General features: G+C 40.3%; 1 protein-coding gene across 5 annotated transcripts in view; it reads right to left on the bottom strand.

Annotated features, from left to right (window-relative positions):
• Nucleotides 1–1,462: 1,462 nt before the first annotated feature.
• The window catches only part of LOC106576807 (DNA-binding protein Ikaros), a 26,290-nt gene continuing 11,063 nt past the window's right edge, over nucleotides 1,463–16,689 (bottom strand). Inside the window, exons 4-8 of one of the 5 annotated variants that reach the window (XM_014154237.2) lie at nucleotides 14,262–14,543; nucleotides 11,795–11,962; nucleotides 11,163–11,288; nucleotides 5,048–5,182; nucleotides 1,463–4,245 (exon numbers count right to left, since the gene is read on the bottom strand). In XM_014154237.2, coding sequence (XP_014009712.1) covers nucleotides 3,536–4,245; nucleotides 5,048–5,182; nucleotides 11,163–11,288; nucleotides 11,795–11,962; nucleotides 14,262–14,543 — 1,421 coding nt within the window. In that variant the 3' untranslated portion in view covers nucleotides 1,463–3,535. The remainder of the gene's footprint in view (nucleotides 4,246–5,047; nucleotides 5,183–11,162; nucleotides 11,289–11,794; nucleotides 11,963–14,261; nucleotides 14,544–16,689) is intronic. The other 4 variants (XM_045700718.1, XM_014154238.2, XM_045700719.1 and 1 more) reach the window with 4 other exon arrangements.

Raw genomic sequence — 16,689 nt, 5'->3', positions numbered from 1 at the left:
TTCAGTAAACTGTCCGAAAGGGGAAGTGACATTTGGGATTCTGGCAGGGGGAGAGTATGTTGGCCAGATTATCCCTTTTATGCAAATGTCCTCCCTCCCCTGTTAGGTCCCAGTGAAGCGTTGAGGGAGCCTCGGCGCTGCCCACAGCTGCTTCCCATTTCTGCAGAATCACATAGTAGCCATCTGGAAGGACACCGTTGTCGCTGCACAGCCCTGATGAGCTCCTCTGCTGGGCCTCGCCTCTCTCTCCAGGAAGCTAGGCCTGGTCCTCTGAGCCCTGGCCCTAGCCTCATGCTCCACTGCCTCATCCTCAGTGTGCTAGCTAGCTAGTTGTCCACTCTCTTGTTCTGTATCCCCCCGGGCAATTTATTTCACTCTTCTAGGTTATCTCTGTGCTATATGTAGCATTCACCCACATCTTCTCTCTGGCCTGGCATTCCTTTCTCTGGTCCTCTGTGTGTTAGCATCTCCCCCCTCCTCCTCCTCCTCCTCCTCCTCCTCCTCCTCCTCCCCCCCCCCGGCAGTGATTCTGTCTGGTTCTGTGTGTAAGCACTCTTTTCTCTCAGGTTATCATGGACCTCTGTTGTCCAGTGTTCAGTGCCCTGCCTTGTAGTTCTTTTCCTGAATTCTGAACCTTACTCCTCTATTGCTAGATCTTTTAAACTATAGTAAATGACCTAATCAAATCCTCTGTCCTTCAAGCCCTGGTGTACCACTGCTTGGTGATCATGTGGTTTCATTAAATCATTCATCTATTTATATTTTAACCTGATAGTCAGGACACTTTAGCAAACCCATGTTGGAGTTAAAAGTCATGAAAAGTATCTTATGCGTAGTTTAAATACAATAAGCATTCATTTATTCAGCATTAATTAAGTTGGCTGCAATGTTTTTATGTTGAAAAAATATATATATATTTTCACCAGGAATATGAATGTCAATCATTCAGTCTGTTTTTCCTTGACAAGTAGCGGCTACATTTTGAATGACTGGCACATTGTGAACTTACCGATTTAGGTGCGTTTGAGAAAGTGCAATTACATTTCATATTTCTATAAATGTATTTATCCATTTGGTTATCATGGCAGTACGGTTTGGTAATGAAAATATTGATAGGGTTGCTCACTCAAATGTTTCGGGTCTTGTACTGTACGTCTAGTTTTGCCTATAGGCTATTCTCAATGTGTGAAATGTACAGAGCAAACACAGTTCTCTATTCCACGGTATATTGTCAGATCAATATTATTTGCTTTAAATTTATAAATGTTCCAGATGTTGCACCCTGATGATTCTGAATTGCTTTTAATAACTGCAATTTAATTTTCATTCAAATATCCATGTGTAGAAATGGAGTAGTGTGAAAAGTTTGCTATGGACATGGGTCCAGTGGGAAAATACAGTGCATCCTCTATTTTACCTGCCACTGGTGAATCTTACTATGAAAAAATACCAAATATCAGTATTAGTTTTGTGTATGTAAAATATCCTTTATTGATATTTGCAAGCATGATATATGAGTAAAGTTAGTTTAAAAGTTCAGTTCAAATTGAGAGTAACATTTTCTCTGCCACCGAGGTAAAAAGCTGGGACAAAACTGAATACCATCCATACTTTATATCAAACAAAAATATATTTCAGTAAATAACACTCGAGATTAGTCATTCATTTATTCAACTCAAATCCATCTATCACATTTGATTAATGGTAGGGAATGTTTGAACTGAACAAATCAAACATAGGAAACCCTAACACCAACTAATAAATTACAAAAAGAAACACATGCATGTGTACACAGCATAAATAATGTATAAAAAACGTTATACCATGGCATTGTTGAATTCTCATTTCTGATTGGCTTGAAGGACATTCTAGAGTGTGCATTATTTAAGCAATAAGGCCAGAGGGGGTGTGGTACAGTATATGGCCAATATACCACGGCTAAGGGCTGTTCTTAACCACGACGCAACGCGGAGTGCCTGGATACAGCCCTTAGCCGTGGTACAGTATATTAGCCATATATCACAAACCCCCGAGGTGCTTTATTGCTATTATAAACTGGTTACCAACGTAATTAGAGCAGTAAATATAAATGTTTTGTCATACCCGTGGTATACAGACTGATATACCACAGCTGTCAGCCAATCAACATTCGAACCACCCTGTTTATAATTGCCTTTATAAACTGGGTGGTTCGAGCCCTGAATGCTCATTGGCTGAAAGCCGTGGTACATCACAGGTATGACCAAATATTTATTGTTACTGTTCTAATTACGTTGGTAACCAGTTTATAATAGCAATAAGGCACCTCGGGGGTTGTGGTATATTGGCCATATATAACACCCCCTCAGGCGTGTTTTTTTGTTTGTTATTGGTTAAATAATGCACGGTATATTTCTTATATTGCTTATGGATGTAGTTCATTCTATAGCTCATTCTTGCATGTTTTGTTTGAGCTCATTTTGAAAGCAAAAGTCAAATTGAAAACAATATTGGTATTGTTGAATCCGATTTTCATAATAGCAAGCTAGGACTGATGGTTTGGTTAGCTAAACAAGCATGGGCTCCCGAGTGGCGCAGCGGTCTAAGGCACTGCATCTCAGTGCTAGAGGTGTCATTACAGACACCCTGGTTTGAATCCAGGCTGTATCACAACCGGCCGTGATTGGGAGTCCCATAGGGCGGTGCACAATTGGCCCAGCGTTGTCTGGGTTTGGTCGGTGTAGGCTGTCATTGTAAATAAGAATTGGTTTTTAACTGATTAGCCTGGTTAAATTTAAAAAGTCTGTTTGTTTAGTTACCACAGCAACTACTGTAGTTATAGTAAACTCTACAGTGAATGTTGAACACATTTCTACCTGCAAAGTAACACATTTCTTGTGGCAAATGTGCTAAATTATAGCCATGGTATAAAAGAGATATTCAACTTGGTGCTCTAATAATGCAACTCAGTGGAAGGTTTAGTTCCACTCCTCTACCGCGTTGTGGAACACACCTTCCACACCGTTCATTATTTTACATAGAACACATAGCCCCTTGTTGATTATCCCTTACGTAAATGTCAAGCAATACCTTGCCATTTAAAAGCCAACTTTATTGGATGATTGTATTCTTTAGAATAAAATATACAGATATTTCTTCAGGTAGGCTATCAGATATTTCTCCAGGTAGGCTATCAGAAAACATACATTTATTTAATGTATACAGACATCAAAGGGTAGATCAATGACTTAAAACTATACAGTATGTTACAGATAATACTTACTGCTGAGGCACAATCCTTTCTAAAGTTGTTTGTTTTGTTCACTGAACAGTTATTTTAACACCTTTTGTTTTCTAAAAAGCAGATGGAGGAAACGTTTCCCTTTTCTTCCTGAACATGTGAAATTAACATAAACTAGTCTTGTTCTTTGTTTTTCAAACATGCAACTTCTTGACAATGTATAAAAATCGCCACTTTCAAAGAGCAAGTGTGTGTGGGTGTATGTCTGTGTGTGCGTGTGTGTGTTCATGTGGTAGTGTGTGTTCAGTGGGCCACTCAGTAGCAATGCTCCCCTCGGGTCGTGTGTGAGGAAAACTCGTAACGGTCCTGACTGCGGTGGCCACAGAGGTTACACTCGAAGGGGTCTCGGAAGCCGTGGCAGCCCATGTGGATGGTGTACATCACGTGGTCTAGGAAGAGGATGCGGCAGTGTTCACAGCAATATGCCCTCAACTGCTCCCCCTCTCCACTCAGCACCTTGAACCCCTCTGAGGCCATCTCGATGCTGGCCCGCATGGCCTCGTACTGCCGCTGCTGCTCCTCCTTCGCCAGGGGCAGCACGCCATTACGTACCGCAGGCGTGATGTGGTTGTTCAGGTAGATGAGGCCCGATGCCCCGCCACCTGCCCTCTCTTCATTGTTGCTCTCCGTGTCAGTGGAATCCTGGCCACTGTGGTTGGGGGAGCCGTCCCTCTCGCTGGAGGCTGATTTGGACTTGGCGAGCAGCAGCAAGTTCTCAGCTGCGCTGTCCTTGGCTGACAAGCCGTGGCCCCCCGCCCCTTGGCCCTCTGGAGGTGGCTTGTGGAGGGGGTACATGGAGCCAATGACCCCCACGTCAGAGGAGGTTGGGGAGGTCTGGATGAGAGGTCGCAGGGACTCGGCACCCAGGTAGCTGATGGCGCTGTTGATGGCCTGGTCGATGACATGAGGCTGCATCAGTTCCCCGGGGTTGCCCTCGAAGGAGAGGTCGGACAGACGCTTCCCACCTGAGGATTAGAAAGGGAAAACAGATGAATTACCAATGTTACAATTCAAATAGAAAATCCTCAGATCAAACACTAATGTTTTTCTGTAGTTCTAGGGGTCAATGTTAATTTGTTTTTTTCTTTAGCTTTATTTAACTAGGCAAGTCAGTTAAGAACACATTTCTATTTTCAATGACAGCCTAGGAACAGTGGGTTAACTGCCATGTTCAGGGGGCAGAACGACAGATTTTTACCTTGTCAGCTTGGGGATTTGATCTTGCAACTTTTCGGTTACTAGTCCAAGGCTCTAACCACTAAGCTAACTGCCGCCCCAAAATGTATTGGTCACAATTATACTGATATTGATTGGTGATTCTCCTTATTTCGAGTATTCCATTCTTTACATTGTTCTCCTTAGTGTCTCACGGCTGATTACTTTGTTTTATTTGTTGTAATTTTTTACATGTTTTGTCAATATATTCTTATTAATATATTTAATTAATTTCATTTAAGTAAGAGTCATCTTCAAATAAATGTATAATACACAAAGCCTTAGAATCAAGTTGAATTCAATGGAAATATTATGTTTGATCAACGTAAATAAAGCTCAAACATTGTTATAATGATAACAGATTCCAGGCACAAGGGTGATCATGCTGAATATGTGTTGTTTTATTAAATAGCATATTCTGCAGCGCAATCGTGGCAAATCAGAATGCACCAAACTGAAATACGCAATTCTCACATTTGGAACCTAAGTCATGTGCTTTGCAGTTAAAGCAATGTTTGGTGGTATACAAAGGAAGCAGACTTTATCCCTTACCTACAAACTTCTGTGGCATAGTGCTCTTACGTTTGGCTACATTATTAGCTAGTCTTTCTAGCACCAAGACTCTCTCAGATCCCGTCTGGCTTAAGTCTTCCCTCTGCTCATTCTGGTTGCTTTCTTCCTTTACTACTGGAAAGCAAGATAGAAAAGTAGGTTTCAGAATCAAAGTAGTAAAATCTGACCCGATCAAATGTAGGATTATTGTATAACAGGATCTTGCTAATATTGGCTTAAGCATCCCTGAAAGTAGATTTCTTACAGGGCGCAATGATGAGGATGCTTTTATTGAGAGACAGTTGGAATACAGTGCCTTCAGAAAGTATCTATCCCCTTGACTTATTCCACATTTTGTTGTGTTACAGTCTGAATTCAGAATTGATTATATAGATTTTTTTTAATCTCACCCTTCTACACAGAATAACCCATAATGACAAAGTGAATTTTTTGCGAATGTATTGAAAATTAAATACAGAAATATCAAATTTACATACAGTTGAAGTTGGAAGTTTACATACACTTAGGTTGGAGCAATTAAAACTCGTTTTTCAACCACTCCACAAATTTCTTGTTAACAAACTATAGTTTTGGCAAGTCGGTTAGGACTTACTTTGTGCATGACACAAGTAATTTTTCCAACAATTGTTTACAGACATTATTTCACTTATAATTCACTGTATCACAATTTCAGTGGGTCAGAAGTTTACATACACTTTGTTGACTGTGCCTTAAAACAGTTGACTGTGCCTTTAAACAGCTTTGAGAATTCCAGAAAATGATGTCATGGCTAAAGAAGCTTCTGATAGGCTAATTGACATCATTTGAGTGGAGGTGTACCTGAAGATGTATTTCAACGTACATCGGTGCGAAAAGTGCAAATCAATCCCAGAACAACAGAAAAGGACCTTGTGAAGATGCTGGAGGAAACGGGTACAAAAGTATCTATATCCACAGTAAAACGAGTCCTATATCGACATAACCTTAAAGGCCGCTCAGCAAGGAAGAAGCCACTGCTCCAAAACTGCCATAAAAAAAGCCAGACTACGGTTTGCAACTGCACATGGGTACTTTTTGGAGAAATGTCCTCTGGTCTGATGAAACAAAAATAGAACTGTTTGGCCATAATAACGATTGTTATGTTTGGAGGAAAAAGGGGGACGCTTGCAAGCCGAAGAACACCATCCCAACCATGAAGCACGTGGGTGGCAGCATCAAGTTGTGGGGGTGCTTTGCTGCAGGAGGGACTTGTGCACTTCACAAAATAGATGGCATCATGAGGACGGAAAATTATGTGGATGTATTGAAGCAACATCTCAAGACATCAGTCAGGAAGTTAAAGCTTGGTCACAAATGGGTCTTCCAAATGGACAATGACCCAAAGCATACTTCCAAAGTTGTGGCAAAATGGCTTAAGGACAACAAAGTCAAGATATTGGAGTGGCCATCACAAAGCTCTGACCTCAATCCTATAGAAAATGTTTGGGCAGAACTGAAAAAGCGTGTACGAGCAAGGAGGCCTACAAACCTGACTCAGTAACACCAGCTCTGTCAGGAGGAATGGGCTAACATTCACATAACTTATTGTGGGAAGCTTGTGGAAGGTTACCCAAAACGTTTGACCCAAGTTAAACAATTTAAAGGCAATGCTACCAAATACTAATTGAATGTATGTAAACTTCTGACCCACTGGGAATGTGATTAAATAAATAAAAGCTGAAATAAATCATTCTCTCTACTATTATTCTGACATTTCACATTCTTAAAATAAAGTGGTGATCCTAACTGACCTAAGACAGGGAATTTTTACTAGGATTAAATGTCAGGAATTGTGAAAAACTGAGTTTAAATGTATTTGGCTAAGGTGTATGTAAACTTCTGACTTCAACTGTAAGTATTCACACCCTTGAGTCAACACATGTTAGAATCACATTTGGCAGCAATTACAGCTTTGAGTCTTTCTGGGTCAGTCTCTAAGAGCTTTGCACACCTGGTTCCTACAATATTTACAACTTATACAAATTCTTAAAGCTCTGTCAAGTTAGTTGTTGATCATTGCTAGACAGACATTTTCAAGTCTTGCTGTGGATTTTCAAGCCGATTTAAGTCAAAACTGTAACTAGGTCACTCAGGAACCTTCATTGTCACCTTGGTAAACAATTCCAATGTAAATTTGGCCTTGCGTTTTAGGTTATTGTCCTGCTGAAAGGTGAATTTGTCTCCCAGTGTCTGTTGGAAAGCAGACTAATCTAGGTTTTCCTCTGGGATTTTGCCTGTGCTTAGCTCTTATCCGTTTATTTTCATCCTTAAAACCTCCCTTGCAGATGACAAGCATACCCATAACCTGATGCAGCCACCACAATGCTTGAACATTTGAAGAGTGGTACTCAGTGATATAATGTGTTGGATTTGACCCAAATATAAAGCTTTGTATATTTAGGACATAAAGTTCATTTCTTTGCCACATTTTTTTGTTTTACTTTAGTGCCTTATTGCAAACAGAATGATTGTTTTGGAATATTTTTTATTTTGTACAGGCTTCCATCTTTTCACTCTGTCATTTAGGTTAGTATTGTGGCGTAACTACAATGTTGTTAGTCCATCCTCTGTTTTCTCCAATCAAATCAAATTTTATTGGTTGCATACACATATCTAGCAGATGTTATTGCGGGTGTAGCAAAATGCTTGTGTTCCTAGATCCAATAGTTCAGTAATATCTAATACACAACAATACACACACATCTAAAAAGTAAGAGTATAAATATATATACAGTGCCAGTCAAAAGTTTGGATACACCTACTCATTCCAGGGTTGAGCTGTTCTTGCCATAATATGGACTTGGTCATTTACCAAATAGGGCCATCTTCGGTATACCACCCCTACCTTGTCACAACACAACTGATAAAACGCATTAAGAAGAAATGAAATTCCACAAATTAACTTTTAACAACGCACACATGTTAATTGAAATGCATTCCAGGTGACTACCTCATGAAGCTGGTTGAGAGAATGCCAAGAGTGTGCAAAGCTGTCATCAAGGCAAAGGGTGGCTCCTTTGAAGAATCTAAAATCTAAAATATATTTAGGTTTGTTTAACACTTTTTTGGTTAGTATATGATTCCATATGTGTCATTTCATAGTTTTGATGTCTTCACTATTATTCTACAATGTATAAAATAGTAAAAATAAAGAAAAACCCTGGAATGAGTAGGTGTGTCCAAACTTTTGACTGGTAGTGTATATACTGTATATATATATTGCATTCGGAAAATATTCAGACCTCTTTACTTTTCCCACATTTTGTTATGTTACAGCTTCATCTAAAATGGATTAAATAAAAAAATGTCCTCATCAATCTACACACAATACCCCATAATGACAAAGCAAATACCCCATAAAAAAACAGAAATATCACATTTACATAAGTATTCAGAACCTTTACTCAGTACTTTGTTGAAGAACCTTTGGCAGCGATTACAGCCTCGATTTTCTTGGTTATGACGCTACAAGCTTGGCACTCCTGTATCTGTCTCTGTACTGGCACCCCCTGTATATATTGTTATTTTTTACTGCTCCTCTACATTTACTTGTTACTTTTATCTCTTATTCCTATCCGTATTTTTTTTAAACTGCACTGTCGGTTAGGGGCTCGTAAGTAAGCATTTCACTGTAAGGTCTACACCTGTTGTATTCGGCGCATGTGACTAATACAATTTGATTTGATTTGGGGAGTTTCACCCATTCTTCTCTGCAGATCCTCTCAAGCTCTGTCAGGTTGGATGGGGAGCGTCGCTGCCTAGCTATTTTCAGGTCTCTCCAGAGATGTTCGATTGGGTTCAAGTCCGGGCTCTGGCTGGGCTGCTCAAGGACATTCAGAGACTTGTCCCGAAGCAACTCCTGCGCTGTCTTGGCTGTGTGCTTAGGGTTGTTGTCCTGTTGGAAGAGGAACCTTCGCTCCAGCCTGAGGTCCTGAGCGCTCTGGAACAGGTTTTCATCAAGGATCTCACTGTACCTTGCTCCGTTCATCTTTCCCTCTATCCTGACTAGTCTCCCAGTCCCTGCCGCTGAAAAACATCCCCACAGCATGATGCTGCCACCACCATGCTTCACCGTAGGGATGGTGCCAAGTTTACTCCAGATATGACGCTTGGCTTTCAGGTCAAAGAGTTCAATCTTGGTTTCATCAGACAAGAGAATCTTGTTTCTCATGGTCTGGGAGTCCTTTAGGTGCTTTTTGGAAAACTCCAAACAGACTGTCATGTGCCTTTTACTGAGGAGTGGCTTCCATCTGGCCAATCTACCATAAAGGCCTGATTGTTGGAGTGCTGCAGAGATGGTTGTCCTTCTGGAAGGTTCTCCCTTCTCCACAGAGGAACTCTGGAACTTTGTCAGAGTAACCATTGGGTTCTTGGTCACCTCCCTGACCAAGGCCCTCTCCCCCTATTGCTCAGTTTGGCCGTGCGGCCAGCTCTAGGAAGAGTTTTGGTGGTTCCAAACTTCTTCCATTTAAGAATTATGGAGGCCACTGTGTTCTTGGGACCTTCAATGCTGCAGACATTTTTTGGTACCCTTCCCTAGATCTGTGCCTCGACACAATCCTGTCTCAGAGCTCTACGGACAATTCCTTCGAACCTCATGGCTTGGTTTTTGTTCTGACATGCATTGTCAAATGTGGGACCTTAAATAGACAGGTGTGTGCCTTTCCAAATCGTGTCCAATCAATTGAATTTACCACAGGTGGACTCCAATCAAGTTGTAGAAATATCTCAAGGATGATCAATGGAAACAGGATGCACCTGAGCTCAATTTCGAAGTCTCATAGCAAAGGGTTTGAATACTTATGTAAATAAGGTATTTCTGTTTTTTATTTTTAATACATTTACAAAAATGTAAAATAAATGGTTTTCACTTCGTCATTATGGGGTATTGTTTGTAGATTGATGAGGAAAAACATTAATTTAATCAATTTTAGAATAAGGCTGTAACGTAACAAAATGTGGAAAAAAGTCAAGGGGTCTGAATACTTTACGAATGCATTGTATATGTGTGTGGGATGGGATGTATAGATAATATGGACAGTGTCTGTATAGAATATGTCGAACTGTATATCTGAAGAATAGTATATCACAGCCATTAAACTCTGTAACTGTTTCAAAGTCACCATTGGCCCTGAGCGGTTTCCATCTTCTCTGGCAACTGAGTTAGGAAGGATGCCTGTATCTTTGTAGCGACTGGGTGTATTGATACACCTTCCAAATGATTGACTTCTAATTTTTTATTAATTTGTAAACATTTCTAAAATGTCCACTTTGACATTATGGGTATTGTGTGTAGGCCAGTGGCACAAAATCTCAATTTAATCAATTTTAAATTCAGGCTGTAAAACAACAAAATGTGAAAAAATTCAAGGAGAATGAATACTTTCTGAAGGCACACACTAACTAAGCAAAGGAGAGTGATCAACCTGTCTCATAATTTCCTCTTATAATAATACAAACCTCTGCTCTCTCGGCCCACTTCCTAGTGTTGTCAGATCAGTAGGTTACATGCACATCCACCGTCAATGGATCATTTGTATAAGAGGTATTGTAACGTGAGCAAAAGCCACATTATCTTACTATATTTAACTTTAAGCCGTGTTCCACATTCAGGAAATTATTATTAGATTTAAGCAGAACTGTCCATTCATTTTTTTAACAAAACACGAACTGAAAAGATTACAAGGGAAAAGACGTCAGACTCTTATTTATGGTTCGTTGATTCACAGAATGAAGTAGTAAAACTTAAAGACCGATCCGGCATCCAAGAAAATAAGCTGCCACTCTATTTTACCACATTTCTTTACTGAATAAAGTGTTTTTCCCCTTCAGAATAACTGGATATGAGTCAACAGAAACCGCCAAAAGCCCTCGTCCAATACATTATGGAAGCCTTACTGATTGAGATACAGCATTTATTGTGCAGATAAATGTCATAAAATGTTCTCCTGACCTGTTGGGAGTATTGTAATTGCAACATTGTTGGTTCATTAACGTTGCTACCAGAGAGTCCTGAGTAAACTACAGTGCACAGTAGGTCAACCAGTGTGGGTGGAGGTGAGAAACAGACACTAACCTGTATAGATGCTGTTCTGCAGCCCCATACACTGGAGATAGTTGTGGCACCTCTCCTTGTGTTCCTCCAGAGAGCTACGCTGCTTGTAGCTCCGCCCACAGTAGGCACATTTGTGGGGTTTTCCAACTGTAAGATGTGACATTGCTAGAGCGGTGAGCACTGACAGCAATACATTGAGAGAGGTATTCAAGTGCATGTGTGCGGTCCATAGTACTGTCCATATTGTGAGTGGTGTATACTGTATGTTGTATTTTGAGCTATAATGGGATTGTTTTTCATTCTCCAATAGACCCAGTCACATGTTTCATTCACATGATAAATGTAATGGTTTTACAATCATTTCTTTGCAGATGACAGATATGGCTCCCACTCCACAATAAGACAAGATTTCCATCTCACAGAGTACACTGTAGGTGTTCCCTCACAATTCCACCTGGTAGTTACCATGGTCGTGTTAATTTGGCCCTAAACGGAAGAAAACTGACTGAAACAGGGAGGGACTACATTGACTTGTCCAATAAGAGAAATTCATTTTCATTTTCGGTTGCAAAATGGTTTTAAAAACGCATGCCCTAATGAACACAGCCCATTTCCACAGCACACTGACCACTACTCCTCCCCTCCGAACTCACCGGAGTGGGTGCGCAGGTGACCGCTGAGGGCATCTCTCCTGCGACAGGCGTAGTTGCACAGGTGACACTTGAAGGGCTTCTCTCCTGAGTGGAGCTTGATGTGGCGCAGCAGGTTGCCTTTCTGGGTGAAAGAAGCACCACACTGGCTGCACTGGAACGGACGTTCTCCTGAGGACAAGAAACACCACACAGCACGCTGTGAGGGCCATCACACAGGTACGGCTGCCACTCATCTGCAGTATGAACACTTTAAATGTCATTGGCAGATTGCAAATGAGTGTTTGGATATTTTCCCCTAACAAGCACACTTTTGAAATCTCACAAACACACAACTGGAGTATAGGCATCTGTAAGTTATGTAGATACTATCATGTAGATGTTAACATTAAATAGGAACATTTTCAGCAAAATCTTGTGTCGTGAGCTCAGACACAAAATTACAATAATATAGCAAATTAGTGTTTTATTTGTAAGAGTAGGCCTATATGACTGGAATTATATATGTTTTAGATAAACGAGGGTTAATGCAGAGTGTTGACAGTGTAAGGTGAATGTATGAATGGGCTTTCTTTTTTGTCATCCTACAGCAGGAGATGGACCAATTTGTAGTTTGTATCAGTTTATCAAGCATTGGGAGTTTCTAGTTTGCTTTGAGATACACCAATGTCAGCTCAGCGAGAACAGCTTCTCCTCAGACAATAATAGGCTAGGTATAAAGCCATTGTCTGAATTTTGCTACGTGGATGCAGGAACTAAAGCATCCCAAATAGCGTCACTGTGGATGTGAATTCGGGGTCACTGTACTAAAAGACTCCCAAGTACTTGAACACAGTGGATGATGGAGGAACTCGGAGCACAACCCAATCAACCAGCCTAGGAGGGTTTGAAAGCGGAGTGACACTCCATTTCTCCGTGCTCTCCCTGGCCCTGCACCTCAGAGCCGACTACCACTCTGATCGAACAAGAGCCTTTCAGACTAAGGCTGCCAGTTTCGTAATGCACCAGTGCCTGGGTCAATTTGATCTGAAAATCTAATTTTTTCCCCTCTTCTTTGGCTCTAAAATAAGAGCGGCCCATCACAATGCAAATTCAAGCTAATTTGAATAAAGCGAAGGAAACACTTTGTGTTGAGAGCCAGTCTTCCTGATCAGTGGTTCTGGAATAAACCAATATCCATCCTCTCCGCGTGTTGTGGCATTCTGTGAGAAGGTTTTAATATGGCTTTTTTTTTTCTTCAAAAGGCCCCATAAAATAAGACTCACCAGTGAAGCAGCAAAAATATAGAAAAAAGGAAACTCATTAAAAATGCATTTCAGGAGCAGATTCACCACAGAATATTTTCTATTTAAATAGGAGGCACTTCATTATATATTTTATTATACGTTCTTTTGCATTTACATTTAGTCTAGTGTTCCTTTCTTCCATTTTGGGTTTCATTAGTTTCTAAAGCTTGGCAGTTAAGTGCCTTTTTAAAAAGTGTTCCCCCCCACTGGTTTGGGTTCATTTCAATAGAATATCAATTTTGAATTTTGAAAAAGTTGTAATACTTGGATAATTGCCATTTTGTGGAGATTCCTTTTAATTGCTGCTGATATCCTGTTTTTCAACTGTGATTTAAGGTCATGTTTAGGGACTATATTCATCTTATTTTTATTTTATCACACAACAAATAGACCACAAGCATTTTCTCTCTTGTAATAATTTAAAAGGACACTCAGAGAATGAGTCACCCAAAAGTCACCCATACAGAATATCTAGATACTACACATGACACATGACATACTTGACTAATACTTCCATATTTTACTCTAAAACTCCTGTTTACAACATTACAGACCAATATATTGACTGTAGCACAGCAACTATGTGAAAATACACCTCCGAAACCATTTGACCACTACAAACCAATGAAAGCTCTATATTATCCACATCAACTAAATGGAATTGATCTCCTCATGTTAAGCTCTTCCATCATTAATTAACTCCTATTGGTAAAGCAATAACTTCTAAAAAAACAAGTATTCAACTGCTTCATTGCACCTTACTTACTGAGAAAGTGCATGGGAACAGTTATCACCTCCTGGTGCTTCTCTTACAGAATTCAACACAATTGGTGCATACCTAGCACTGTAGCGTGGTATCCTACTTAGTGGTGCTTAGTTCTCCAATATACAAAAACATACTTATTAGGTGATAAGCATGCAATTCATTTCTGTAAAATAGTGTGAAAACCCAATGACTTGTGTTGTAGCCTATGCTTTGTGGACAACTTTGGAATAAAACTTTTGAACAACGATTGACCCTAACAGTGCTCTCTGTCTTCTGCTCTGTGTCTGAAGTGAAGATAAAGACACTGACAGAATCCATCTCAGCTTCTCCACTCCACATACACATGATCTCTCTGTAAGGCTACCTACCAGTGAGCGTGGGTGCAAAGTAAGGGCGATGGGTATCGCAGATGGCTTACCAGTGTGGCTTCGCTTGTGCACCATCAGCACATTGGGGCCAATGCAAACTATCCCACAGATATCACACTTGAGCTTCCCGTTGGGCAGGCGAATACCCCCGGCCGAGGAGTAGGGGCCCTTGCTGCCGGGGCCGCCTGCATGGGAGCCGTTCACTTTGGCCCCCGAGGCATCGAGCACGCGCAAGTCTTCCGCACACTCCTCCTCCTCCTCGCCATTCATCATCATGTCAAAGGCGAGCCCATTCTCCTCGTCACTGCGAGCCTCAACTTTAATGTTACAGGCTGGAAAAGAGGGCAGTGGGCCACTGTTTAGAATAGGAGCATGTTTCTGGGGGACTATAGCCTACATTACTGTGTAGAAATATGAGTACATTACTATGTTACTATTTGAGCACATGTAAATCTTTGACTGTCTATCGGTCAATATGTGACTATTAGTTTAAGGGCACGTGTCTGTTTCTCCCTCTACTTGAATGGTTGTTTTAGTCTATGAATATGTATCGGTGATGGTATGCCTCACCTCCAATGAACTTACTGATAGCAAAAGTTCATTGCAGAGTGAGAGCATGTAAATCAGCACTTTCTGTGCAGCTATCCTCAATTCAACTTGATTGGCTGAGCACACTAGGACAAAACTTTGAAACAAATTTGGTGAACTCATGCAGTGGGTTCTTGTGATCAGTGCTCCAGATCAAACATAACAGATGTTATATATATATATATATATTTATTTTTTTTTGTAATTTTTTGTATTTTTTGTATTTTTTTTAAACTTTTCGTTAAGGAAATAGGGAAACTCATACTGCATCTCTCATCATCACACTTCTGTGAAAATGACAGCAAGATAAACAGGAAACAGAGACACAGGAAGCTGTGTGAAACAAGGGACGGCATCGGTGTAAACCAGTCCAACAAACTACGGTAAACAAACACACGCACACTAACACTCGCACACCAAACAAGTAAGGGAGAAATAATAAATGTAAAAAATGTAAACGATAATCCAAAAACGCTTGCATTCTAAGCGTAACACAATGAATGTTTGATTTATAGATTTAACCCACTGGTAACATCTAGTTTTGATTTACATTTGGTTTAATTGTCAACTAACATGAATTCAATGTGAAATCAACAAAGAAATTCACCATGTCATTGGATATAGGTTAAAAGTTGGGTGAAAAAAAGATTAAATGCCCTTACGTTGCTAACTTTTTGCGAATTCAATTAGTTTTCCACATTGATTCAATATCCTCACATTCAATTTTTGGTTGAAATGATGTGGAAACAACATTGATTCAACCAGTTTTTTGTCCAGTGGGAACTGTTGTTTTCACTAACTTTGTAACCAGACTATGGCATGGCAATCCATTTGCACAAATATTTTGTTTAACCTTAATTGAATCAACATCTATCATCTCAATAAGCACAACTATACAAAGTAGCGGATGTAAAGGAAATGTGATGACAGGCATCTGATTGAGTATTGGAGGGATATCACGTCAAGTGACTGGTTCCTCAGTTTGTTGGACTTTACTTTTAACCACTTAAAACCTTGACAATCCCTCAACTATTAGCCTGTGATTTGCATGTCATGTTGGTTGATTTCCTCATGTGTCTAACTTGTTTGTACACCCGAAGAGGAAGGAGTGGAAATAATGAAATATAGGAATCTATAGGGAAAAAGGAGAAGCTTCAGAAACAGGGCCTACCTAACCGAAATACCAATCATTATGGTGAAGTGACAGAAAGGGAAGCACAGACAAGGAATTGTAAAACAGTGTAACTGAAACAGTCTTTTGTGGGACGCTTGTTTTCACTGACACTCCTAGGGAACACGCTCCCATAATGCATGATTCATCCAGTGAGATAGGAAAGGGAACTTGTGTGAACTCTTTTTGACTTTTTTGTTGCTCTCAGATGAAACTTCAGTATTAACTGAATACCATCTTGGTGATACTGGATCAAATCAGCCTTTGGTATACAGTACTATGCTAACTACTCAAATAATACAATTAAGCACCACCTTGGTGATAGTGGACAGACCAAAGACCAAATAACGTTAGAATTAGTTATGTTATGCTAACTGATGAAATACTGTACGTCCATGGCAGCCTTGTAAAAAAAAAAAAATGCTCCTCCCTCACCATACAACATTTTGTCTGTTTGCCTGTTGTTACTTGTCTTTGCAAGTGGACACATAGACCACTACATGTCTTTCCGCTGAGCAGGCGAGATGAGGGAAACACAAACCATATGCTTATAGAAATCGCACACCCGGCACAAAGGAAGTTAGCTAGATGAAAGTAGAAAGGCACAGATTACTACTGACATAGAGAGAACACCCCTGGCACTGATAACCATAAAGAGCATATTATCACTAACCACAGATGCTGAGTTAAGGCCTGCATCTCCCCAAGCATGTTAGGCC

The sequence above is a fragment of the Salmo salar genome, chromosome ssa18 (assembly GCF_905237065.1).
Source record: "Salmo salar chromosome ssa18, Ssal_v3.1, whole genome shotgun sequence".
Lineage (NCBI taxonomy): Eukaryota > Metazoa > Chordata > Actinopteri > Salmoniformes > Salmonidae > Salmo > Salmo salar.
Note: the sequence above shows the minus strand (reverse complement) of the source record. Positions and strands in the feature narration are given on the sequence as shown.